The 25,988-nt window shown below is 42.1% G+C and overlaps 1 protein-coding gene across 1 annotated transcript; it reads left to right on the top strand.

Moving 5' to 3' along the window:
* The first annotated feature begins 1,738 nt into the window (after nucleotides 1-1,738).
* On the top strand, nucleotides 1,739-25,196 carry LOC116761205 (histone-lysine N-methyltransferase SETD2-like). Its single transcript, XM_032646960.1, is given in 4 exon segments — nucleotides 1,739-1,746; nucleotides 19,923-20,006; nucleotides 20,008-22,686; nucleotides 22,688-25,196. Coding segments are annotated over 4 exon segments (5,280 nt in total).
* The last annotated feature ends 792 nt before the right edge of the window (nucleotides 25,197-25,988 follow it).

The following is a 25,988-nucleotide window of genomic DNA, read 5'->3' on the forward strand; positions in this document are numbered from 1 at the left end:
CTCCTCATTTACTTTCTCAAATCCATGAAAATTTTGAACAAACTGTGGGCAAAGATTCTTTCAAACAGGAAGAGAGCCCTTGGCTAGGTTTTTGAGGCATCTTGGGTTCTCTGAATGATAAACTAAGAAAGGCTTCAGCTTCATATCGCCAGAAGCATTGCCATGAAACAACAGAGTTACCTTATCTTTTGCTGCTTTATAGCCTGGCATCACCTTTCCCTCCTTACTGATGTAACTTTGGTCTGGCATCCTCTTCCAGTAGAGTCCTGTCTCATGCACATTAAAAACCTGCTCAGGTAAATATGTGCCTTCATCAATAATTTCTCTGTTTCAGGAAATTCCCAGGCAGCTACCACATCTGTACTCGCTCCCTCACCACTTACTTTTACATTGTGAAGGCTGGCTCTAGCCTTGAACCGATGAAACCAGCCATGGCTGGCATTAAAAGATGCACCCTCTGATTCTTAGCCATGTTCCTTCTTCAAGTCTTCATAAAGCCTTTTAGCTCTCTCTTGAATCAGCATTAAGCTGAGTGAAACTCGATGCTGATCCTGCACCCACACACTGAGAAGTTTCTCCATTTCCTCCATTACTTTTCCACGCTTCTTCAATATTATGGTTGACATCAACGGCACAGCAGACGTCACATGTTCCATGATCTTGTCCTCATTCTTTAGAATTGTGCCGGTGGTTGAATGGCTTATGTTATAAGAACGAGTGACGTCTACCATCTTTTCGCCTGACTCCACTCTCTCAATTATTTTCACTTTTGTTTCCATCATTATCGCTTGGTGCTTCTTTAGCAGTACAGCTACATCGTCACTGCTTTTATGCTTGCTTCTGGACATCCTGGGCTTGAAATAAAGACACTGTACTGCTTTACTCTATACAGTACTGCACAGTAAAGTACACAAAAGCACAACCACTTTAGAGGATGCACGCATGTGACAATGTACGCCAGACACGTGAACTAACGCTTGATTGGTCATGCTAAGGCACGTTCACATCTTTGAAAGTCCGCAACTTGAAGGTTCGGATGTAGGGGACTTACTGTAATTAAAACTCTTGTTTTAATCCAGACAAGAGTATGGTAGCATGGGCTGTAACTACAACCAGGTGAAGATGTGTAGTCATTACCCTCCCCAGGTTTAGACATCAGATGATTTCTTGTTAATAGGAATTAAAGAAAATTCCTTCTAACAGGATTATGAATATTTCTCTTTGCTTACACTGGGTCTAGTTTAGGTGTTGGGAACATAAAAACAAGTGTTTATGTATTCTTTGGCTTTAAAATCAGATGTGTGCTCAAATCCTGGCTCCCTTCCTGCTAGCTGGGTCATTTTGTGCAGGTTACTCACTCTCACTGAGCCTCGAATTTCTCAGTGTAAAACGGAATTATAAAGACTGAGTTAAAATTTGTCAACCATTGAGCACAGCATCCCAATAAATGGAAGCCCTCATCAGCTGCGTTGTGAAACATGGTGCTGGGTATTTGTACTTCTTGTGTGTAAGGTTTTTGCCAATGGAAACTGTGGGGGAACCTGTCATCCTGAAATGCACTGGACACTGGGATCTCTTTAGAGCAAAGAAGCTCTTTTGAGAAAGGCTGGAACTTGATCAGAATTTGAATTTTCTCCAAGACAAAGGCCTATATAAGGTATTCTGTAAGGCTGCTTTTGTACCGCCAAGCAAAACCACCCCATATAATTAGGCCTCAGTGAAGCCAGATGTCCTAGGAATGGTCGAGTAAGTTTATAGTTTCAAACTGAGGACAGGGTCTCTGTCAAAACATTATCGTCACCCAAACTGTTGACATTTCTTCTAATTTGCTGAAGTAGATTATGATGAAATTGGCAGTTAGGCCTTTGACACGCAAGTAAATGAAATCACTGACTTAGCGCAGATCTTCCTTGATTTACCATGGGGTTACATCCCAATAGAGCCATTATTAGTTGAAAATATCATACTTTGAAAATGCATTTAAGACACCTAACCCACCGAACATCGTAGCCTACAATTACATGTGCTCAGAACACTTACATTAGGTTACAATTGGCAAAATCATCTGACAAAGAGCCTATTTTATAACAAAGTGTTGAATCTCTCATGTAATTTATGGAATACTGTACTGGAAGTGAAAAGCAGAACGGTTGTCTGGGTACAGATCAGTTGTAGGTGTATCAGTTGTGTACCCTTGTGATCATGTGGCTGGATTTTGCCCATTATGGCCAATTAGGGACTTACTTATTTTTTTGAAGCGTGATGTGGGTCCAAAAGAAAAGCATCTTTGGAGGCCTAGCTTTGTCCTCTGACTGTACAGTCCCTATGCAGACATCACTGGGTTCAGGGGTCTGTACCACCTTCTGCAGCCCCTCTAGGGCAGGACCAGTCTCGCTGTCTCTGTACCTCAGTCCTTAGGTCATAGAAACGATATAACAGCTTGCATGTTTTGTCTTATTTCATCCTTATACCCAATTTACAGATGAGGAAATGGAAGCCAGAATGGTTAGGTATATAATTCTGACACAACTTCAACATGTGTCTGATACCACCAAGCAATTCTCTGACACCAGCTGAATGTCCTATCAGATCCCACAGGTTAAGGGCTCAGTTCTACCATATTGCTCCCTCACCCATTTCAGATGCCAATTGCAAGTCCAGGTTATTAACTGTGCTTCTGACCTACCATAAATCGGAGGTTCCCACTACCCCCTCCTTGGGTTTTATTTATTTGCTAGGATGGCTCACAGAACTTGGGAAACATTCTATATATGAGATTATCAGTTTAATATAAAAGGGTATAACTTAGGAATAGCCAGATGGAAAGATGCATAGTGCAGGGTATGGGGAAATGGTGTAGAGTTTCCATGCCTTCTGCAGTGGTGCATTCTCCCTGAATCTCCATGTGTTCACCAACCTGGAGGCTCTCTGAACACCAACTTTTTTTTTTTTTTTAATGTAGGCTTCATTACACAGGCACAATTGATTAAATCATTGGCCATTGGTGATTGAACTCAATCTCTAGCCCCTTTTCCTACCTGGGAGGTTGTGGGGAGTGGGTAGAAGTGAAAGTTGCAACTATTCTATCACATGGTTGGTTCCCCTGGCAACTAGCTCCCATTCTTAAGTTACCTAGGGGCTTTTTGAAAGTCACCTCATTGACAACAAAAGACAGCTTTATCCCTCTCAACACTTAGGAAACTTCAAGTGTTTTAGGAGCTTTGTGCCTGGACCAGGGATGAAGACCAAATATATATATTTCTTATCATAAATCACAATATCACAGGTAACTTGTCCAAAGTCACCTGCTTAGTAAATGGTAAATGCAGGAGAAGGACTGGAGAAGTGTGGTTTTATGCAGATCCTACATAAGCCAAAGCACTGTGCTGACTCATAGCAGTGACTGTTAAACTCATCCAAACATTATTCAGCATTGACAAATTTATAAACACATCTGGACTTGAGGAAATAAGTATAAACTTAAAGTCTTAGATTCTTAAATGTTCTTTCAGTATAAGGAAAAAAAAGATGATCTCATGGTTTCTAAAAGTAGTGATAGTTTTTCTTAGCATAGAACAAAATTCTTTCAGATGTTCTCCCTTGGCCTCTCAGATTACATAGTGTCTTCCTTCACACAGATGTGATGGTTGTGTTTCAATAATCGAATCTTGACTTACTACACACTCTCTCAGAAGAAGAGTGTCTTTCTAGATGCAAGGTGAAGGAGCTTTCTTTGAATTACTGCCATCTGCTGTTGTTATCGTATCGAACTTGGGTCTGCTCACCCACCACAAAGCAAAGCCAACTTACTGACACTGGGTTGTGGTGAAGGAAAGTACATCATTTATTGCAGGGCCCAGCAAGGAGTATTGGCAGCTCATGCTCAAAAGACTTGAACTCCTTGACGGTTTTCAGGGGAGCATTTTTAAAGGCAACATTTGGAGTGAGGGCTGCAGGATTCATGATTTTCTTCTGATTGGTTGGTGGTGAGGTAACAGGGTGGTGCTTTGGGAATCTCAGTCATCAACCTTCTGGTTCCAACCAGTCTGTGGTCTATGTGTTTGTGGTCACCATGTAATCACTATCCTCCACCTGGGGGGCGGGTGGCAGTGAGTGTCTTAGTTCCTGAAGAATAACTCAAATATATAAGATTTTTATATATATCCATTGAGGAGGAACTAGGACTCTGTTTTATTCAGTGATTTTGTCATTACTTTTTTATTTAATTGTTTTTCCTTTGTTTCTTCATTCCCTCACTTCTCTAATTAGTAACTGCCTGTGCCTGATCTTTGGAACTCAGGGAAGGCCTAGGAGACTAAAGCCTTTTTATACAAACAAGAAACAGGGGACATGGAAGGGCTTTGGTACCTGAGAGTGTTAGGGGAAACACTGACTGAAACTGCTCACCATGGCCAGGCACAAAGGTAACCATTTGCATGAGTTATTTTGTGACAGGAGGCCCTGGTAAGGAACACGAAAAACAAGCCATCACCAACCAGAAGAATTCAGGAAAGATCAAAAGGAGACACCAGTCCATATGTCCTACCAACCTCCCAGAATCCTCCTCACTGGAATCCATCTTGGCTGAGTGATATGTGTGCCACCAGGAAGGACCCTGAGTCAGAATACTTGTCCAGAGACAACCTGGAAACTAATCCCATCACTATAAAACCTGAGACTGTGAGCCATGTGGCAGAGCAGTCCTCCTGGGTTCCATTACCTTCCTGCTCTCCACCCAGGTGCCCCTTCCCAATAAAGTCTCTTGCTTTGTCAGCATGTGTGTCTCCTCAGACAATTCATTTCTGAGTGTTAGACAGGAGCCCACTTTTGGGACCTGGAAGGGGTCCCCCTTCCTGCAACAGGAGAGCCCCATAGGGTACTGTTTGGTTTTAATCCCCCCTTTTCTTTCATACTTCTTAATATTCGGGGGAACAAGTGTGGGACAAGAAAAGTAATAAAGTTTTGGATAGAGAGGTTAATCATACACTCAGCAGAGGAACTCAGTTTCAGGGGCACTTGGTTTCCATGTGAGGGTTTGAACTCCAGCTTGTTATCCTTGGAATAAACTGCTGTCTTTCCAAAGATCCACTACCCAAGGTCACTTAGATGAAGACACAGCTGCTGTTCAGGCAAAGGTTTAATAAAGGGCAGAACTCGAAGTTCTTTATAAAAGTTCTGACAACTGAAATGTGAAAAGAATATTTTGAAGAAAAAAAAGACTTAAAAAAGGACATTACATTACTGGATGTTAAAGTCTGTTTTTACAGAAAGACTTGGCCCTGGGTGGTTAGAGAGAACAGGTCCAGCATGATCTGTGACAATGAAGCCAACCATGTCCTCCTTCCCTGCGTTCTGAAGGGCAGGTTCAAACAGTTGTTAATCAGGGAAGGGAGGGGATGCAGAGACAAGGGAAGAGCAGTCAAGAAACAATAGTGCAGCCTTGGGGCAGGGTCCTGTTTCTGCCTCAAGGGATACACATAACGATATCTTTACGCTCTTCTACAGAACTAAAACTCCCACCAAATGGAAGATGTTCCAGAGAGAAAGTCACAGTTCAATAACCTCAAGAACCACAGATCACAAGACCACCTGACGCCAGAAGATCTCTAGATTGAAGAAATACAGGCCCTGCACGCACACTGATCCTTATCAGCAATCATGCCCCTTGACTACAAAACTACTCACAACCACCCCACCCCACCCAGGTTGGGACACACAGTTTTTGAGGGCACAAGCCCACTCTGTCTCCCTTTGCCTGGCAAAGCAATAAAGCGATTCTTTCCTACTTCACACAAAACTCTGTCTCTGAGACTCGATTCAGCACCAGTGCACAGAGGTTGAGTTTCCAGCAACAGTCATGATGCTGAAGGCAGACTGGTTTGATGGAGATGGAATGAAACTCAAAAGCAAAGGTTGATTTCATTTCATATTTAAAATTTTCACATTTAAAAAACAGAAAGCGTGCATGCAAAACTGAATTTTTATTTTCTATCAAAAAAGTAAAATGGTCATTACAAAATCAGATGAATTTATTTAAAAATGGTTTATCAGAAGCAGAATATTTGTCACTTTTTGGGCATCCCAGCATCTACCCTTAGCCACACCTGGATTTCCTACTGGAAAGTCCCTCTCTACCAGCCATGTACAATTTTGTTGAGATTCAAAGTTTTCTGCTCTCTGCATCAGTCCTCTGATGACTTTGGACAAGCCAGTCATCTCACTAACCTAGGGGGGATGAGGGTACATGACCTTAATCTAAACTCCGCTAATAGGATTCTCTCTACCAAGGACTTTGATGTTGAGACAAAAACAGTGGAAGTTTATCATTTATTCCAGTGACGATTCTCAGATCTTACTGTCAAAACCCCATATTAGTTTGCTCAGGCTGCTATAACAAAAATATCACAGACTAGGTGATTTACACAACAGAAATGTATTTTCTCACAGTTCTGGAAGCTAGAAGTCCATGATCAAGGTGTTGGCAGGTCTGGTTTTCTCTGAGGTCTCTCTCCCAGGCTTGCAGATGGCTGCCTTCTCCTTGGGTTCTCACGTGCTCTTTCCTCTGTGAATGCATCCCTGGTGTCTCTGTGTCCTAATCTCTTCTTCTTATAAGGACACTGGTCAAATTGGATTAGACAACATCCACCCCCCCCACCCCCCCCCCCCCCCCCCGCCCCGCCAATGGCCTTATTTAACTTAATCACCTCTTTAAAGGCCAAAATACAGTCACATTCTGAGGTACTGGGGATTAGGGCTTCAACATTTGAATTTCAAATTCAGCCCATAACATCTCCCATTTCTTGTTTACTAAAAGCCAGCTTCCTCCACATTCCTTTCAATTCTGTGAGCTCCCCCTACCCTCACTGTATAGTCTTCTTATTTAAGTTACCTAAAGTCACTTTTTGTTCTTTTGCTAATGCACACCCAGTGTCGAGCAGACTGACAGACGTTACCATGGGATTATGTAAACCCTGACATGGTGGAGCAGTTTGACATAGAAAGGGTCATTCTGTAGGAACTTCTTTTTTGTTTTTTTTTTGTCTAAAATTTGTTGAATCTTGCAGTCAAAAGGTACAAACTTCGAGTTATAAGATAAATAAGCACTGGGGATGTAACGTGCAACATTAACACTGCTGTATGTTACATGTGACAGTGTGAAGAGGGTAAGTCCTAAGAGTTCTCATCACAAGGAAAAAGGTTTTTAAAAAATATTTCTTTAATTTTTTTTACTTACATGAGATGATGGATGTTCACTAAACATTGTGATAATCACTTTATGATGTATGTAAGTCAAATCATTGTGCTTAATTATCATTAAACTTCTACTGTGCTATATGTCAATTATTTCTCAGTAAAACCGGAAGAAAAAAAAACCAACGTAATTCACACACACAAAGCTGTTGAATCAAAATCTTCTCTCAGAAGCAGCTGGTAAGAGAGACACTGATGAGGCTGGAATGATTAGGATGAGCTAATGAGATGCTGTGATGGGAATTACCGATAAAATTTTATTCTCCAGCATTTGCACTTATGAATTAATTTTGTCATTTATGTGTGTGAATGATAAAAGTTACCTTTTCAGAAACATCCACTGACATTTTACACCATTCATAATAGACACAACTCTTCCTCTGAGACAATAAGAAGGAGGAAGATGAAAAGAAAGTTTGTGAACTAGAGAGCGTCTGAGAGCAGTCACTCCACAGGACCTCACCCTCTCAGCAGAGCGAAGGTGCACCTGTGAACTCTCCTCACAGACTTCAGACACCTCACGTACTTTGATTTCATTTAAAGCTCACAACCAAACTGTGGGAGGAATGAAGGTCACCCACAGGTGCGGTGAAGGGAAATGAGGAACAACTTTGCAACAAGAGCTGGGAAATAAGGACATATCTGGAGCCATCAACTAGAGATGAGCAAATTTCCATTGCAGCACAGCTGAGGACAAAGAAAACACATGTGGGGGAGCAGCCCACTTTAAAGACATTTACCAGCAAAACTTGTGGTTTTTTAACAGGAGAAGGAACATAGATTAGAGGATTTTTTTTGGTAGGATGCCCCATTATTATGTTTTTCTCCTGATAGGACTTGAGTTAAGGGTTTTTGGGAGGAAGACCACAAAGGTAAGGTGTCATAGAGAGTACACACTATCAGCAGATGGTTTATGAATACCAATGCTGACCTTGCTCACCTGGCTGAGGTAGTCGTTGTCAGGTTTCTCCATTGCAAAGTTACTCTTTTTTTCCCTGTACAGTTCTCTTTAGAAGGATGTCACTAGGCACAGCCTGTACCTAAGGAAGGGGGAGAGGATTCTTTTCAAGGTGGAGGATTAGTAAATTAAGCACAAGGGAAATCAAGGGAGGGAGGTAAGGGGTAACATATGGAATGATGGGTGCATGTCTAATAGGACAAACCACTGGCTGAAGAAGGGGAGCAAGAAGAAACAGGCTGACAGAATTGAGGACAGACAGCTAATTTAGCAGGAATAAATAACTGAAATAGAGTATAGACTGGCAGTCTGTTGGAGTTGGGGCATTTAAAAATGGTGTTGAGATATAAACAGAAGCCAGGTGAGGGTCCTTTTTGCTGGAGCAGAAACCCCTGTTCACACAGCATGGTGAGCAATGGCCCCAAAGAGTGTTTATACTTTACTACAAGTATTGGGCTATGAATTAACACTGTTATATTCTACCACGTAAAAGCCTATCAGGATATGAAAGAGTTTTTCACTTCCTTATGAAACAATAAGACTACAGACCACAATTTAATATCCTAGAATATTCTAAAATTCCTTGACTGAACGATGACATCAGGCTTACCAGTTTTTTGTTTACAGTTGATTTTACAGCCCAGCTCATCATTTATACAGTTTCCATCTGAATTCATAGACGAGAAACTTTCCTATGAGCCATCTCTTCATAAATTCACTTTAGAACCATCCCACGTTAGATTTCATATAATATCATTTGAAAAAACTAAAGTAAGACATCAAATAAATTATACCTCCCAGAGACCTTCAAGATGGCGGAAGATTAAGATGCGGAGATCACCTTCCTCCCCACAAATACACCAGAAATACATCTACACGTGGAACAACTCCTACAGAACACCTACTGAAGGCTGGCAGAAGACCTCAGACCTCCCAAAAGGCAAGAAACTCCCCACGTACCTGGGTAGGGCAAAAGAAAAAAGAAAAACAGAGACAAAAGAATAGTGACGGGACCTGCACCAGTGGGAGGGAGCTGTGAAGGAGGAAAGGTTTCCACACACTAGGAAGCCCCTTCATGGGCGGGGACTGCAGGTGGCAGAGTCGGGGGAGCTTTGCAGCCGCGGAGGAGAGCGCAGCAATAGGGGTGCGGAGGGCAAAGCAGAGAGATGCCTGCACAGAGGATCGGTGCCGACCAGCACTCACCAGCACGAGAGTCTTGTCTGCTCACCCTCCGGGACGGGTGGGGGCTGGGAGCTGAGGCTCAGGCTTTGGTTGGAGCCCAGGGAGAGGACTGGGGTTGGCGGAGGAAACACAACCTGCAGGGGTTAGTGCACCACGGCTATCCAAGAGGGAGTCCAGGGAAAAGTCTGGACCTGCCGAAGAGGCAAGAGACTTTTTCTTCCCTCTTTGTTTCCTGGTGCGTGAGGAGAGGGGATTAAGAGCGCTGCTTAAAGGAACTCCACAGACGGGCACGAGCCGCAGCTAAAAGCACGGACCCCAGAGATGAGCATGAGACGCTAAGGCTGCTGCTGCCGCCACAAAGAAGCCTGTGTGTGAGCACAGGTCACTATCCCCAACTCCCCGCCCGGGATCCTGTGCAGTCCGCCACTGCCAGGGTTCCGTGATGCAGGGACAACTTCCCCGGGAGAACACACGGCGTGCCTCAGACTGGTACAATGTAACACTGGCCTCTGCCGCTTCAGGCTCACCCCGAAACCATGCCCCTCCCTCTCCCCGGCCTGAGTGAGCCAGAGCCCCCGAATCAGCGGCTCCTTTAACCCCGTCCTGTCTTGAGTGGGAACAGACGGCCTCAGGCAACATACACGCAGAGGCGGGTCCAAATCCAAAGCTGAACCCCGGGAGCTGTGAGAACAAAGAAGAGAAAGGGAAATCTCTCCCAGCAGCCTCAGGAGCAGCAGATTAAATCTCCACAATGAACATGATGTACCCTGCGTCTGTGGAATACCTGAATAGACAACGAATCATCCCAAATTGAGGCAGTGGACTTTGGGAGAAATGATATATATATTTTTTTCCTTTTTCTCTTTTTGTGTGTATGTGTATGCTTTTGTATGTGATTTTGTCTCTATAGCTTTACTTTTACCATCTGTCCTAGGGATCTGACTGTGTGTGTGTGTGTGTTTTTTTTTTTCTATAGTTTTTAGCACTTGTTGTCCTTGGTGGATTTGTTTTTTGGTTTGGTTGCTCTCTTCTTTATTTCTTTCTTTTTTCTTTTATTACTCTTTATTATTTTCTAATTTTTAATAATTATTTTTTACTTTTTATTTTAACACCTGTCCTTTCGTTCTTTCTTTCTACTCCTACTAATTATTTCTTTCCACTTTTTCTCCCTTTTATTCTGAGCCATGTGGATGAAAGGCTCTTGGTGCTGCAGCCAGGAGTCAGTGCTGTGCCTCTGAGGTGGAAGAGCCAACTTCAGGACACTGGTCCACGAGAGACCTCCCAGCTCCACATAATATCAAGTGGCGAAAACCTCCCAGAGATCTCCATCTTAACACCAAGACCCAGCTTCACTCAACGACCAGCAAGCTACAGTGCTGGACACCCTATGCCAGATTACTAGCAAGACAAGAACACAGCCCCATACATTACCAGAGAGGCTGCCTAAAATCATAATAAGACCACAGACACCCCAAAACACACCACCAGATGAGGACCTGCCCACCAGAAAGACAATATCCAGCCTCATCCACCAGAACACAGGCACTAGTCCCCTCCACCAGGAAGCCTACACAACTCACTGAACCAACCTTAGCCACTGGGGACAGACACCAAAAACAACGGGAACTACAAACCACCAGCCTGCAAAAAGGAGACCCCAAACACAGTAAGATAAGCAAAATGAGAAGACAGAGAAACACAGCAGATGAAGGAGCAAGGTAAAAACCCACCAGACAAAACAAATGAAGAGGAAATAGTCTACCTGAAAACGAATTCAGAATAATGATAGTAAAGATGATCCAAAATCTTGGAAATAGAATAGACAAAATGCAAGAAACATTTAACAAGGACGTAGAAGAACTAAAGAGGAAACAAGCAATGATGAACAACACAATAAATGAAATTAAAAATACTCTAGAAGGGATCAATAGCAGAGTAACTGAGGCAGAAGAACGGATAAGTGACCTGGAAGATAAAATAGTGGAAGCAGAGCAGAATAAAGAAAAAAGAATGAAAAGAACAGAGGACAGTCTCAGAGACCTCTGGGACAACATTAAATGCAACAACATTCGAAGTATAGGGGTTCCAGAAGAAGAAGAGAAAAAGAAAGGGACTGAGAAGATATTTGAAGAGATTATAGTTGAAAACTATCCTAATATGGGAAAGGAAATAGTTAATCAAGTCCAAGAAGCACAGAGAGTCCCATACAGGATAAATCCAAGGAGAAACATGCCAAGACACATGTTAATCAAACTATCAAAAATTAAATACAAAGAAAACATATTAAAAGCAGCAAGGGAAAAACAACAAATAACACACAAGGGAATCCTCATAAGGTTAACAGCTGATCTTTCAGCAGAAACTCTACAAGCCAGAAGGGAGTGGCAGGACATATTTTTTTTTTTTTTTTTTTTTTTTTGCGGTATGCGGGCCTCTAACTGCTGTGGCCTGTCCGTTGCGGAGCACAGGCTCCGGACGCGCAGGCTCAGCAGCCATGGCTCACGGGCCCAGCTGCTCCGCGGCACATGGGATCTTCCCAGACCGGGGCACGAACCCCTGTCCCCTGCATCGGCAGGCAGACTCCCAATCACTGCGCCACCAGGGAAGGCCAGCAGGACATATTTAAAGTGGTGAAGGAGAAAAACCTACAACCAAGATTCCTCTAATCAGTAAGGATCTCATTCAGATTTGAAGGAGAAATTAAAACCTTTACAGACAAGGAAAACCTGAGAGGGTTCAGGACCACCAAACCAGCTTTACAACAAATGCTAAAGGAACTTTTCTAGGCAAGAAACACAAGAGAAGGAAAAGACCTACAATAACAAACCCAAAACAATTAAGAAAATGGGAATAGGAACATACATATCAATAATTACCTTAAATGTAAATGGATTAAATGCTCCCACCAAAAGACACAGATTGGTTGAATGGATACAATAACAAGGCCCATATATATGCTGTCTACAAGAGACCCACTTCAGACCTAGGGACACATACAGACTGAAAGTAAGGGGATGGAAAAAGATATTCCATGCAAATGGAAACCAAAAGAAAACTGGAGTAGCAATTCTCATATTAGACAAAATAGGCTTTAAAATAAAGACTATTACAAGAGACAAAGAAGGACACTACATAATGACCAAGGGATTGATCCAAGAAGAAGATATAACAATTGTAAATATTTATGCACCCAACATAGGAGCACCTCAATACATAAGGCAAATACTAACAGCCATAAAAGGGGAGATCGACAGTAACACATTCATAGTAGGGGACTTTAACACCCCACTTTCACCAATGGACAGATCATCCAAAATGAAAATAAATAAGGAAACACAAGCTTTAAATGATACGTTAAACAAGATGGACTTAATTGATATTTATAGGACATTCCACCAAAAAACAACAGAATACACATTCTTCTCAAGTGCTTATGGAATATTCTCCAGGATAGATCATATCTTGGATCACAAATCAAGCCTTGGTAAATTTAAGAAAACTGAAATTGTATCAAGTATCTTTTCTGACCACAACGCTATGAGTCTAGATATCAATTACAAGAAAAGATATGTAAAAAATACAAACACATGGAGGCTAAACAATACACTACTTAATAACGAAGTGATCACTGAAGAAATCAAAGAGAGGAAATCAAAAAATACCTAGAAACAAATGACAATGGAGACACAACGACCCAAAACCTATGGGATGCAGAAAAAGCAGTTCTAAGAGGGAAGTTTATAGCAATACAAGCCCACCTTAAGAAACAGGAAACATCTTGAATAAACAACCTAACCTTGAACCTAAAGCAACTAGAGAAAGAAGAGCAAAAAAAACCCAAAGTTAGCAGAAGGAAAGAAATCATAAAGATCGGATGAGAAATAAATGAAAAAGAAATGAAGGAAACGATTGCAAAGATCAATAAAACTAAAAGCTGGTTCTTTGAGAATATAAACAAAATTGAAAAACCATCAGCCAGATTCATCAAGAAAAAAAGAGAGAAGACTCAAATCAATAGAATTAGAAATGAAAGAGGAGAAGTAACAACTGACACTGCAGAAATACAGAAGATCACGAGAGATTACTACAAGCAACTCTATGCCAATAAGATGGACAACCTGGAAGAAATGGACAAATTTTTAGAAATGCACAACCTGCCAAGACTGAATCAGGAAGAAATAGAAACTATGAACAGAGCAATCACAAGCACTGAAATTGAAACTGTGATTCAAAATCTTCCAAAAAACAAAAGCCCAGGACCAGATGGCTTCACAGGCGAATCTATCAAACATTTAGAGAAGAGCTAACACCTATCCTTCTCAAACTCTTCCAAAATATAGCAGAAGGAAGAACACTCCCAAATTCATTCTATGAGGCCACCATAACCTTGATACCAAAACCAGACAAGGATGTCAAAAAGAAAGAAAACTACAAGCCAATATCACTGGTGAACATACATGCAAAAATCCTCAACAAAATACTAGCAAACAGAATCCAACAGCACATTAAAAGGATCATACACCATGATCAAGTGGCATTTATTCCAGGAATGCAAGGATTCTTAAAAATATGCAAATCAATCAACGTGATACACCATATTAACAAATTGAAGGAGAAAAACCATATGATTATCTCAATAGATGCAGAGAAAGCTTTTGACAAAATTCAACACCCATTTATGATAAAAACACTGCAGAAAGTAGGCATAGAGGGAACATTCCTCAACATAATAAAGGCCATATATGACAAGCCCACAGCCAACATCATCCTCAATGGGGAAAAACTGAAAGCATTTCCACTAAGATCAGGAACAAGACAAGGTTGCCCACTCTCACCACTCTTATTCAACATAGTTTTGGAAGTTTTAGCTACAGCAATCAGAGAAGAAAAGGAAATAAAAGGAAGCCAAATCGGAAAAGAAGAAGTAAAGCTGTCACTGTTTGCAGATGACATGATATTATACATAGAGAATCCTAAAGATGCTACCAGAAAACTAGTAGAGCTAATCAATGAATTTGGTAAAATAGCAGGATACAAAATTAATGCACAGAAATCTCTTGCATTCCTATACACTAATGATGAAAAATCTGGAAGTGAAATTAAGAAACACTCCCATTTACCATTGCAACAAAAAGAATAAAATACCTAGGAATAAACCTACCTAAGGAGAAAAAATACCTGTATGCATAAAATTATAAGACACTGTTGAAATAAATTAAAATTGATACAAATAGATGGAGAGATATATCATGTTCTTGGATTGGAAGAATCAACATTGTGAAAATGACTCTACTACCCAAAGCAATCTACAGATTCAATGCAATCCCTATCAAACTACCACTGGCATTTTTCACAGAACTAGAACAAAAATTTTCACAATTTGTATCAAAACACAAAAGACCCCGAATAGCCAAAGCAATCTTGAGAAAGAAAAACGGAGCTGGAAGAATCAGGCTGCCTGACTTCAGACTATACAACAAAGCTACAGTAATCAAGACAGTATGGTACTGGCACAAAAACAGAAATATAGATTAATGGAACAGGATAGAAAGTCCAGAGGTAAGCCCACACACATATCGTCACCTTATCTTTAATAAAGCAGGCAGGAATATACAGTGGAGACAGGACAGCCTCTTCAATAAGTGGTGCTGGGTAAACTGGACAGTTACATGTAAAAGTATGAGATTAGAACTCTCCCTAAAAATAAGGTGAAAATGGATGAAAGACCTAAATGTAAGGCCAGAATCTATCAAACTCTTAGAGGAAAACATAGAACACTCTGTGACATAAATCACAGCAAGGTCCTTTTTGACCCACCTCCTAGAGAAATGGAAATAAAAACAAAAATAAACAAATGGGACCTAATGAAACTTCAGAGCTTTTGCACAGCAAAGGAATCCATAAACAATACCAAAAGACAACCCTAAGAATGGGAGAAAATATTTGCAAATGAAGCAACTGACAAAGGATTAAACTCCAAAATTTATAAGCAGCTCATGCAGCTGAATATCAAAATAACGAACAACCCAACCCAAAAATGGGTGGAAGATCTAAATACACATTTCTCCGAAGAAGTTATACAGATTGCCAACAAACACATGAAAGGATGCTCAACATCGCTAATCATTAGAGAAAATGCAAATCAAAACGACAATGTGGTGTCACCTCACACCAGTCACCACAGCCATCATCAAAAAATCTACAAACAATAAATCCGGAGAGGGCGTGGAGAAAAGGGAACACTCTTGCACTTCTTTTGGAAATGTAAATTGATAGAGCCACTATGGAGAACAGTATGGAGGTTTCTTAAAAAAACTACAAATAGAACTTCCATATGACCCAGCAATCCCACTACTGGGCATATACTCTGAGAAAACCATAATTCAAAAAGAGTCATGTACCAAAATGTTCATTGCATCTCTATTTACAATAGCCAGGACATGGAAGCAACCTAAGTGTCCATCACCGGATGAATGGATAAAGAAGATGTGGCACATATATACAATGGAATATTACTCAGCCATAAAAAGAAATGAAATTGAGTTATTTGTAGTGAGGTGGATGGACCTAGAGTCTGTCATACAGAGTGAAGTAAGTCAGAAAGAGAAAGACAAATACCATATGTTAACACATATATATGGAACCTAGGGGGGGAATATGTCATGAAGAACCTAGGGGTAAGACTGGAATAAAGACACAGACCTACTAGAGAATGGACTTGAGGATCTGGGGAGGGGGAAGGGTAAACTGTGACAAAGTGAGAGAGTGGCGTGGACATATATACCCTACCAAACTTTAAATAGATAGCTAGTGGGAAGCAGCCACAGAGCACAGGGAGATCAGCTCGGTGCTTTGTGACAACCTAGAGGGGTGGGATAGGGAGGGGAGGGAGGCTCAAGAGGGAAGAGATATGGGGATATATGTATACATATAGCTAGTTCACTTTGTTATACAGCAGAAACTAAAGCAACATTGTAAAGCCATTATACTCCAATAAAGATGTAAAAATTAAAAAATGTATGTAGCTCATAGGATTCAATGGATTAATTCAAGTAAAGTTCTTAGCACAGTTCCTGGGCCAATAGACATTAGCAGGAGCCAGATCTTATAGGCCATGATGAGGGCTTAAGATTGTATGAGAGACAGTTCTAGTGGTAGTATGGAGAATCAAGTAGAAGACAGGCAAGAAGCAGGGATATTAGCTAGAGAGCTTTCGCAAATATTTGATCAAGAACTTGTGATAGAGCGTGGACCTGGTTAACGGAGTTTGAGGTAGTTCAACTTTGGAGGAAACTAGAGCAGTGTTCATGGAGGGAAAATATTTAAGCTGAGCCTTGAAGGAAGATATTTCCAAGGGAACCTTGGAAAAAAGCACAGATGACATGTCTTGAGCAGTGAATAGTCAATGTGGTAATGGAACAAGAAATGGAAGAGGAAGTTGAAAGACTGAGACCAGAAAGATGAGTACTTTCAGAGCCTTACTTAACCTGCTTATTTGATGCATAAAAGAGCAGTGAGAGAAATTAATAGAACAGAAAGACATGGCTATGTCTTAGGAGTGACAGAGGAAGACCAATCAGATAAGAGGATCAAAGAAAAAGGGGTTACCAACCATGTAAATATTTTGGTAGGATGAAGATTAATGCCACTGATAACTTGAGGCAGATTCAAATTGTAGCGGCTGAAGACAGATTGCAAGCAACTAAGCAGGTGGGGAAAACTACAAGTCTTCATTTCACTACAGGCTCTTGGATTTCAGCAGATAAAGGTAAAGAACTTTAGCTTGAAAAAAGTACTAGGAGTCTAGGAGGGAGTGGAAGTGGCGGAGGCTGACAAAGGGAAAACCAGAACATGACTATAGGAGAATGCTTGAAGATTAAGATGCAGGGCAAGAGAAAAAGAAAAAAAAAAAACCTCTGGAGCTCTGTACCAGAGAATGAACATAAAGTACAGTGTGATCCAAGACAATGATGGAAACCATGCTTTGTGAAAAGGCTATCAAGCTTCAATATATGTTTTTGCCATGGCAATTTTAGAGACTCATGTTTTTATATAAACACCACACTAAAGAAGGAATATCAGGGCTTCCTTGGTGGCGCAGTGGTTGCGAGTCCGCCTGCCGATGCAGGGGACACGGGTTCGTGCCCCGGTCCGGGAGGATCCCACATGCCGCGGAGCGGCTGGGCCCGTGAGCCATGGCCGCTGCCCCTGCGCGTCCGGAGCCTGTGCTCCGCAACGGGAGAGGCCACAGCAGTGAGAGGCCCGCGTACTGCAAAAAAAAAAAAAGAAGGAATATCACAAGTGACTTCATGAATCATCAGAATGAGAATTTGCTCTTGAATGTGAGCACTTTACTGAATATAAAATCCTCTAGATAAAGTTTCACTTTTGTAGCAAGGTCTCCTTGATTATAAGCTCACTTATAGAAATTAAATCATTTCACATTATTTTACCTTTTTATTTTCTAAAAATGTGTTAGGTAACATGAAGAAAATATGTGAATTTTGGGGTTACCTAAAGTCTTAAATTTCTTTGAGTAAATAGGAAATAGACTCTGGAAGTACCTATAATGAATACCTGTTATATGGCTGCCCAGTATCTATTTTTCTTCCTTCTTGGAGTAATAGCCTGAATTTCTTTTCAGTACCTACCCAGTCCCTCCATTCTCACTGTTGTGATTTACATGGAAAATGGGCCTCACCTGCACCAGAGAAAGGCCCTGATTCAGAGGCAATCTGAATGTTTTGGAATTGGCACGATTACCTAATTTGGTCCAATCAGTGACTCTTAAATACTTTTGCTGAATATATGATATAGATTCTCTTTGTTTCACAAAAAGGATTCATGTAATTCTTAGAGTTTCTCAAAGTCAGTTTAGGATTATGAACTGGGGTGTGGGGGGAGGGAGTAAGTTTGTCCAAAAACAGTCAACACCAGGGAAGTGACAGTTAAAAACTGAAAGAAACTAGGTTCTAAGTCACATTATGTGAGCTTCTAGTCTCACTCCTAGCAATATGTATCTCTGTAGTTTCAAAGGAAGTTAATTGGTTCACTCTATGTAAGCCATTCTCAGTTGGGTTTTTCTATTACTTGCTGTACTTGAAAGCTTCCTAGGTGACAGAATCTGTGATCTAGACACTAAAGCCCATGTGTCACTTTTCCATCAGCTGTCTGGATGTTAGTGAACTCGTCTATGGAAATAGATGTCATTTTTATGAAAAGTGAGCATTTTGGGACCCTTATGTATGTTGTATAAGTTCTTTAAAATGTTTAGTTTTACAGAGAAGCTTTTTTTTATAATAAAGATATTCAACTCACCATGAAAAGCATAAGAGACTTAGAAAAATAAATAAAATCTGCTTATAGCTGAAGGCCCAACTACACAAAAGTTGGATTTGAAGGTTGTCCCTTATCTATTTTCTGACAGCAAATATTGCAGGATCGTTTGCTTATATTAATGTAAGTTTCAATATATGTTAATTATGAATAGAACAAGCCTAGAAAGTGATAAAACCAATTCACACTCAACTTGTCAAAAGAAATAGTAATAAGCTTCTTCCCTTAAGTGAAGCATGTTAACCTCTTCTCCACCCAGGTTCTAAAGTAATTCATAAGTAGACAAGAGGTATGTGGAACATGATATATTATCTTTATTACTAATAACCCTCAATCTCTAATTTCAGCCTTATATCTGTGTAAAAGAGGGCTTCCTTACACTGAGCCCCATAATGATACAGACATACGCATCCAGCCGCAGACAGCACCGGACCCAGACTATTTTGCCGCCTGCCCTTGTAAGACTTATGGAGAAATTGGGCCCAACGCATGCTTTCTGTGAGCAGCTTATTCCCAAAGAGGGGGGAGAAAGTGCTAGTTATGCTCACTTCTTTGTCCCAAACTCAAGCAAGTCATCACACCTCTACCAATCTAGGTCCAACCAGGAGACAGAACACGGTAAATTTAACCAGAATTGTTAAGCTATAATAGAGTGAAATAAATACAATTACCCCTCTGTATCCACGGGTTCTGCACCCCGGATTCAACCAGCTGTAAACTGAATTGAAGTAGATTGAATCTTCGGATGCAGAATCCTCCAATGTGGAGCCCCGGGGTACTGAGGGCAGACTGTACTACTCCATTTTATATAAGAGACTTCAGCAATCGCAGGGGACTGGGGGTGCAGGGGGAGCCTTAGAACCAATTCTTTGCTCATGCTGAGAGATGACTGCGTGTTGAGAACTCTTAACAGTACCCTAGGGCAGAGGGAGAGTACCCAAGGAAAGGCAAGCTTGGAAGAGGATCCCCCGCTGGCATTCATACCTCTGATGGAATAAAATTTAAAGGCAGGACAAAAAAAGTTAAACACAGAATTCTGTTTGGACCTTCTCCCTCCCTAATGTCCAGTGTGCATCTGCATTACACATTAAGCAGAGGTCCTCACATCTTCACGATCTAAAACAGAGAGAGATGATAAGTATTTTAGCTACTCAAAATTTGAAAGAGATACTCCTTACATATCTCCTTGCTGTAGATCAGAGAGAGCGCGAAGGCGGAGCAGGTCTCGTTTATTCAAGATTTCTTCAAATAGCTTTATGAATGTGCATTTGAAATCAAAAAGTTATATGTGATAATGGAAGTCTGACAGATCAGCACTCAAAATTTGCATGTGGAGAATATAAGCAGAGTGTTGGTAGTACTAGTTCAGCTTCTGTTAATCATTTTGATGATTTATATCCACCTACAGGGAGCTCATGTATTGCTTCATCTCTTCAGAGTCTTCCACCAGGGACAAAAGTAGACAGTTTAACTCTCTTGCAATGTGGAGAGAATACATCTCCAGTTTTGGATGCTGTGCTGAAGAGTAAAAGCTCAGAGTTTTTAAAGCATGCAGAGAAAGAAATAATAGAAGTAGCTAGTGGCCTTCCTGATTCAGGAAGAGGATTTTCTTCCTGGGAAAACAGGCATAATAATGGACTATCTGGGAAATGTGTGCAAGAGGCTCAAGAAGAAGGGAATTCCATACTGCCTGATAGAAGAGGAAGACCAGAAATCTCTTTAGATGAAGAAGGTAGAAGAGGACATACACATACTTCTGATGACTCAGAACTTGTATTTTCTTCTTGTGATTTGAATTTAATCATGGAGGACAGTGATGGTGTAACATATACCTTAAAATGTGACAATAGTGGTCATGCCTCAGAGATTGTATCCACTGTCCATGAAGATTATTCTGGTTCTTCCGAAAGTTCAAGTGATGAAAGTGATTCAGAAGATACAGATTCTGATGATAGCAGTATTCCAAGAAACCGTCTTCAGTCTGTTGTGGTTGTGCCAAAGAATTCTACTTTGCCCATGGAAGAAACAAGTCCTTGTTCTTCTCGGAGCAGTCAAAGTTACAGACACTATTCTGACCACTGGGAAGATGAGCGATTGGAGCCAAGGAGGCATTCATATGAGGAAAAATTTGAGAGTATAGCAAGTAAAGCCTGTCCTCAAACCGAGAAGTTCTTCTTTCATAAAGCAACAGAAGAATTCAGAAATCTCTTTTATACAGCCCAGACAAAAACAGATAATCACCTGTCTGAAATTGCTCATCCTCAGAGTGCTGGGGTTGATAGTACAAGTCATACAGACATAAAATCTGACCCTCTAGGTCATCCAAATTCTGAGGAAGCAGTGAAGGCCAAAATAACTTCTAGGCAGCAAGAAGAGCTGCCAGTTTATTCTTCTGATGATTTTGAAGATGTCTCAAGTAAGTCTCGGCAACAGACCACTTTCCCTAACAGGCCAGATAGTAGACTGGGTAAAACAGAGTCAAATTTTTCTTCTTGTGAGATCTCCCAAGTGGATGGTTTCCGTTCATCATCAGAAGAGCTCAGAAATCTAGGGTGGGACTTCTCTCAACAAAAGCCTACTACCACATATCAGCAACCTGACAGCAGCTATGGAGCCTGTGGTGGACACAAGTATCAGCAAAGTGCAGAACAACATAGTGGAACATGTAAATACTGGCAAGGCAATGGCTACTGGGATCCAAGATCAGCAGGTAGACTGCCTGGAACTGGGGTTGTGTATGATCGAATTCAAGGGCAGGTACCAGATTCCTTAACAGATGACCATGAAGAGGAGGAGAATTGGGATCAACGTGGAGGATCTCACTTTTCAGGCCAGTCCAATAATTTTTTTCTGTCCCTTCAGAAGGAGAAGGGGTCAGTGCAAGCACCTGAAATAAGCAGCAATTCCATTAAGGACTCTTTAGCTGTGAATGAGGAGAAAGATCTTTTGAAAAACTTAGAAAAAAATGATATGAAAGATAAAGGGCCTCTTTAAAAAAGGAGACAGGAATTGGAGAGTGATTCTGAAAGTGATGGTGAGCTTCAGGACAGAAAGAAAGTTAGAGTGGAGGTAGAGCAGGGAGAGACAGCAGTGCCTCTAAGCTCAGCATTGGTTGGGTCTTCGTGTGTCATGGAGGACTTCAGGGACCCAGAGCGGTAGAAGGAATGTACCAAACAAGGGAAGATGCCTTGTTACTTTGATCTGATTGAAGAAAATGTTTATTTAACAGAAAGAAAGAAGAATAAATCCCATCAGGATATTAAGCGAATGCAGTGTGAGTGTACACCTCTTTCTAAAGATGAAAGAGCTCAAGGTGAAATAGCATGTGGGGAAGACTGTCTTAATCGTCTCCTCATGATTGAATGTTCTTCTCATTGTCCAAATGGGAATTATTGTTCCAATAGACGGTTTCAAAGAAAACAGCATGCAGATGTGGAAGTCATATTCACAGAAAAGAAAGGCTGGGGCTTGAGAGCTGCTAAAGACCTTCCTTCAAACACATTTGTCCTGGAATATTGTGGAGAGGTACTTGATCATAAAGAGTTTAAAGCCCAGGTAAAGGAGTATGCACGAAACAAAAACATCCCCTACTATTTCATGGCCCTGAAGAATGATGAGATAATAGATGCCACTCAGAAAGGAAATTGCTCCCGGTTCATGAATCACAGCTGTGAACCAAACTGTGAGACTCAAAAATGGACTGTGAACGGACAACTGCGAGTTGGGATTTTTACCACCAAACTGGTTCCTTCAGGCTCAGAGTTAACATTTGACTATCAGTTCCAAAGATATGGGAAGGAAGGACAGAAATGTTTCTGTGGGTCGGCTAATTGCAGGGGTTACCTGGGAGGAGAGAACAGAGTCAGCCTCAGAGCAGCAGGAGGGAAAATGAAGAAAGAACGATCTCGGAAGAAGGATTCGGTGGATGGAGAGCTAGAAGCTCTGTTGGAGAATGGTGAGTGTCTCTGATAAAAACCAGGTGCTCAGCTTATCCTGGCTAATGGTTAGAATTGAAACTTTGGAAAAGAAACTTACCTGTCTCAAGCTCATACAGAACACACATTCACAGTCTTGCCTGAAGTCCTTTCTGGAACGTCATGGGCTGCCTTTGTTGTGGATCTGGATGGCAGAACTACGTGATGGCCATGAAAGTAACCAGAAGCTTCAGGAAGAGATTATAAAGACTTTGGAACGTTTACCCATTCCTACTAAAAATATGTTGGAGGAAAGCAAAGTACTTCCGATTATTCAATGTTGGTCTCAAACTAAGACTGCTGTCCCTCAGCTGAGCGAAGGAGATGGGTATTCTAGCAAGAATGCATTATGTGCTTACACACTGCTCAACACACCTGATCCTTCCACCAAGCTGAGCATAGAAGCTGACACAGACACCCCCAAGGAGCTAATGTTTCGCAGACTTAAAATTATAAGTGAAAATGGCATGGACAGTGTGATCTCTGATGCTACCAGTGAGCTAGAAGGCAAAGATGGCAAAGAGGACCTTGACCAGTTAGAAAATGTCCCTCTAGAAGAAGAGGAAGAGTCACAGTCACAACAGCTACTCACACAACAGCTGCCTGAATCTAAAGTTGATAGTGAAATTGCTGTGGAGGCCATTAAGGTACCCACATCTGAACCAGAGGCTGACACTGAAATAGAGCTTAAAAAGAGCAATGGCACAAAACTAGACGAACCTATTGCTGAGGAAACACCATCCCAAGATGAAGAGGAGGGTGTATCTGATGTGGAGAGTGAGAGGAGCCAGGAATAGCCACATAAAACAGTAGATATAAGTGATTTGGCCACCAAGCTCCTGGACAGTTGGAAAGACCTAAAGGAGGTATATCGAATTCCAAAGAAAAGGTAAACTGAAAAGGAGAGCACAATAAACGAACAAGGAAGGGATGCTGTTGGCTTCAGAGATCAAACAGTTGCCCCAAAGACTCCTGACAGGTCAAGAGAAAGAGACCCAGACAAACAAACTCAAAATAAAGAGAAAAGGAAATGAAGGGGCTCCCTCTCACCACCTTCTTCTGCCTATGAGTGGGGAACAAAAAGGCCAGGTGGCAGATATGATACACCAACTTCTAAAAAGAAAGTACGAATTAAAGATCACAATCAACTTTCTACAGAGGAGTGCCGAAAGTTGTTTGAGCAGGAGGTAGCTCAGCGGGAGGCTCAAAAACAACAGCAGCAGATGCAGAACCTGGGAATGACGTCTCCACTGTCCTATGACTCTCTTGGCTACCATGCCCCTCATCACCCCTTTGCTGACTACCCACCAGGTTACCCCATGCAGGCCTATGTGGATCCCAGCAATCCTAATGCTGGAAAGGTGCTCCTCCCCACACCCAGCATGGATCCTGTGTGTTCTCCTTCTCCTTATGATTATTCTCAGCCCTTGGTGGGACATTCTACAGAACCCCTTGCTGCCCCTCCACCTGTGCCAGTGGTCCCACATGTGGCAGCCCCTGTGGAAGTTTCCAGTTCACAGTATGTGGCCCAAAGTGATGGTGTGGTACACCAAGACTCCAGTGTCACCGCCCTGCCAGTGCCAGCCCCAGGCCCAGTCCAGGGACAGAATTATGGCGTTTGGGATTCAAACCAACAGTCTGTGAGTGTACAGCAGCAGTACTCTCCTGCACAGTCTCAAGCAACCATATATTATCAAGGACAGGCTGCTCCAACTCTCTATGGTGTGACGTCACCCTATTCACAGACAACTCCACCAATTGTACAGAGTTATGCCCAGCCAAGTCTTCAGTACATCCAGGGACAACAGATTTTCACAGCTCACCCACAAGGAGTGGTGGTATAGCCAGCCACAGCCGTGACTACAATAGTTGCACCAGGGCAGCCTCAGCCCTTACAGCCACCTGAAATGGTTGTGACAAATAACCTCTTGGATTTACCACCCCCATCTCCTCCCAAACCAAAAACCATTGTCTTACCTCCCAACTGGAAGACAGCCCGAGACCCAGAAGGGAAGATTTACTACTACCATGTGATCACAAGGCAGACTCAGTGGGATCCTCCTACTTGGGAAAGCCCAGGAGATGATGCCAGCCTTGAGCATGAAGCTGAGATGGACCTGGGAACCCCAACATATGATGAAAATCCCATGAAGACCTCAAAAAAGCCTAAGACAGCAGAAGCAGACGCCTCCAGTGAGCTGGCTAAGGAAAGCAAAGAAGTATTCAGAAAAGAGATGTCCCAGTTCATTGCCCAGTGCCTGAACCCTTACTGGAAAACTGACTGCAAAGTGGGAAGAATTACCACAACTGAAGATTTCAAACACCTAGCTCGCAGGCTGACTCATGGCGTTATGAATAAGGAGCTGAAGTACTAGAACCCCGAGGACCTGGAGTGCAATGAGAATGTGAGACACAAAACCAAGGAGTACATTAAGAAGTACATGCAGAAGTTTGGGGCTGTTTACAAACCCAAACGGGACACTGAATTAGAGTGACCTTCAGGGCCAGTGTGGGAGGACGGGCAAGCTGGTAGGAGAGACTCTGGGGAGAAGAAATCCCGTGGGCCCTCTCTCCCCACCCCATTGTCAGGGCTGTGCTACTGATGGCACATCACCCTGGGGAATTCAAACCTGCAGAATGAGCTCACATAAATGAGCTCCATCTACAGCAAGTGGTCCCTGGTTGTGAGCTGTTGGTAGAGGCCATCTGAGGCAAGGGTTTAGGCCCTTGAGACCTTACCTTCTGAGACCCCGGCCAGGCCTGACCCCACTCTCAAGGCTGTGTCTCCTCCTTGGCGGTGCTGTCAGCACACAGACTCATGTGCATCCACACCCACGACCCCTTACCCTGACGATCGGTATTATATTTTAATGTATATGTGAATATATTGAAAATAATTTGTCTTTCCTGGTTTTTGGCTTTTGTTTTGCTTTTAAGCCTCTGCATGCTAGGATCACAGAAGACTTTGTAAGGATGGTTTAAGTTCTCCTGCAAGGTTTAATGTGTTATCATGTAAATATTCCAGAGCAGCCTGCCTTGTGGTTTCGGCCAGCCTTGTGCTATGTAGATAAGATTGATTTACTGCTTAAAATCACTTTACTTGGGCTTCCCTGGTGGCACAGTGGTTGAGAGTCCACCTGCGGATGCAGGGGACGCAGGTTCGTGCCCCGGTCCGGGAGGATCCCACATGTCACGGAGCGGCTGTGCCCATGAGCCATGGCCGCTGAGCCTGCGCATCCAGAGCCTATGCTTCGCAACGGGAGAGACCACAACAGTGAGAGGCCCGC

This window comes from Phocoena sinus, chromosome 10, assembly GCF_008692025.1.
Source record: "Phocoena sinus isolate mPhoSin1 chromosome 10, mPhoSin1.pri, whole genome shotgun sequence".
NCBI lineage: Eukaryota > Metazoa > Chordata > Mammalia > Artiodactyla > Phocoenidae > Phocoena > Phocoena sinus.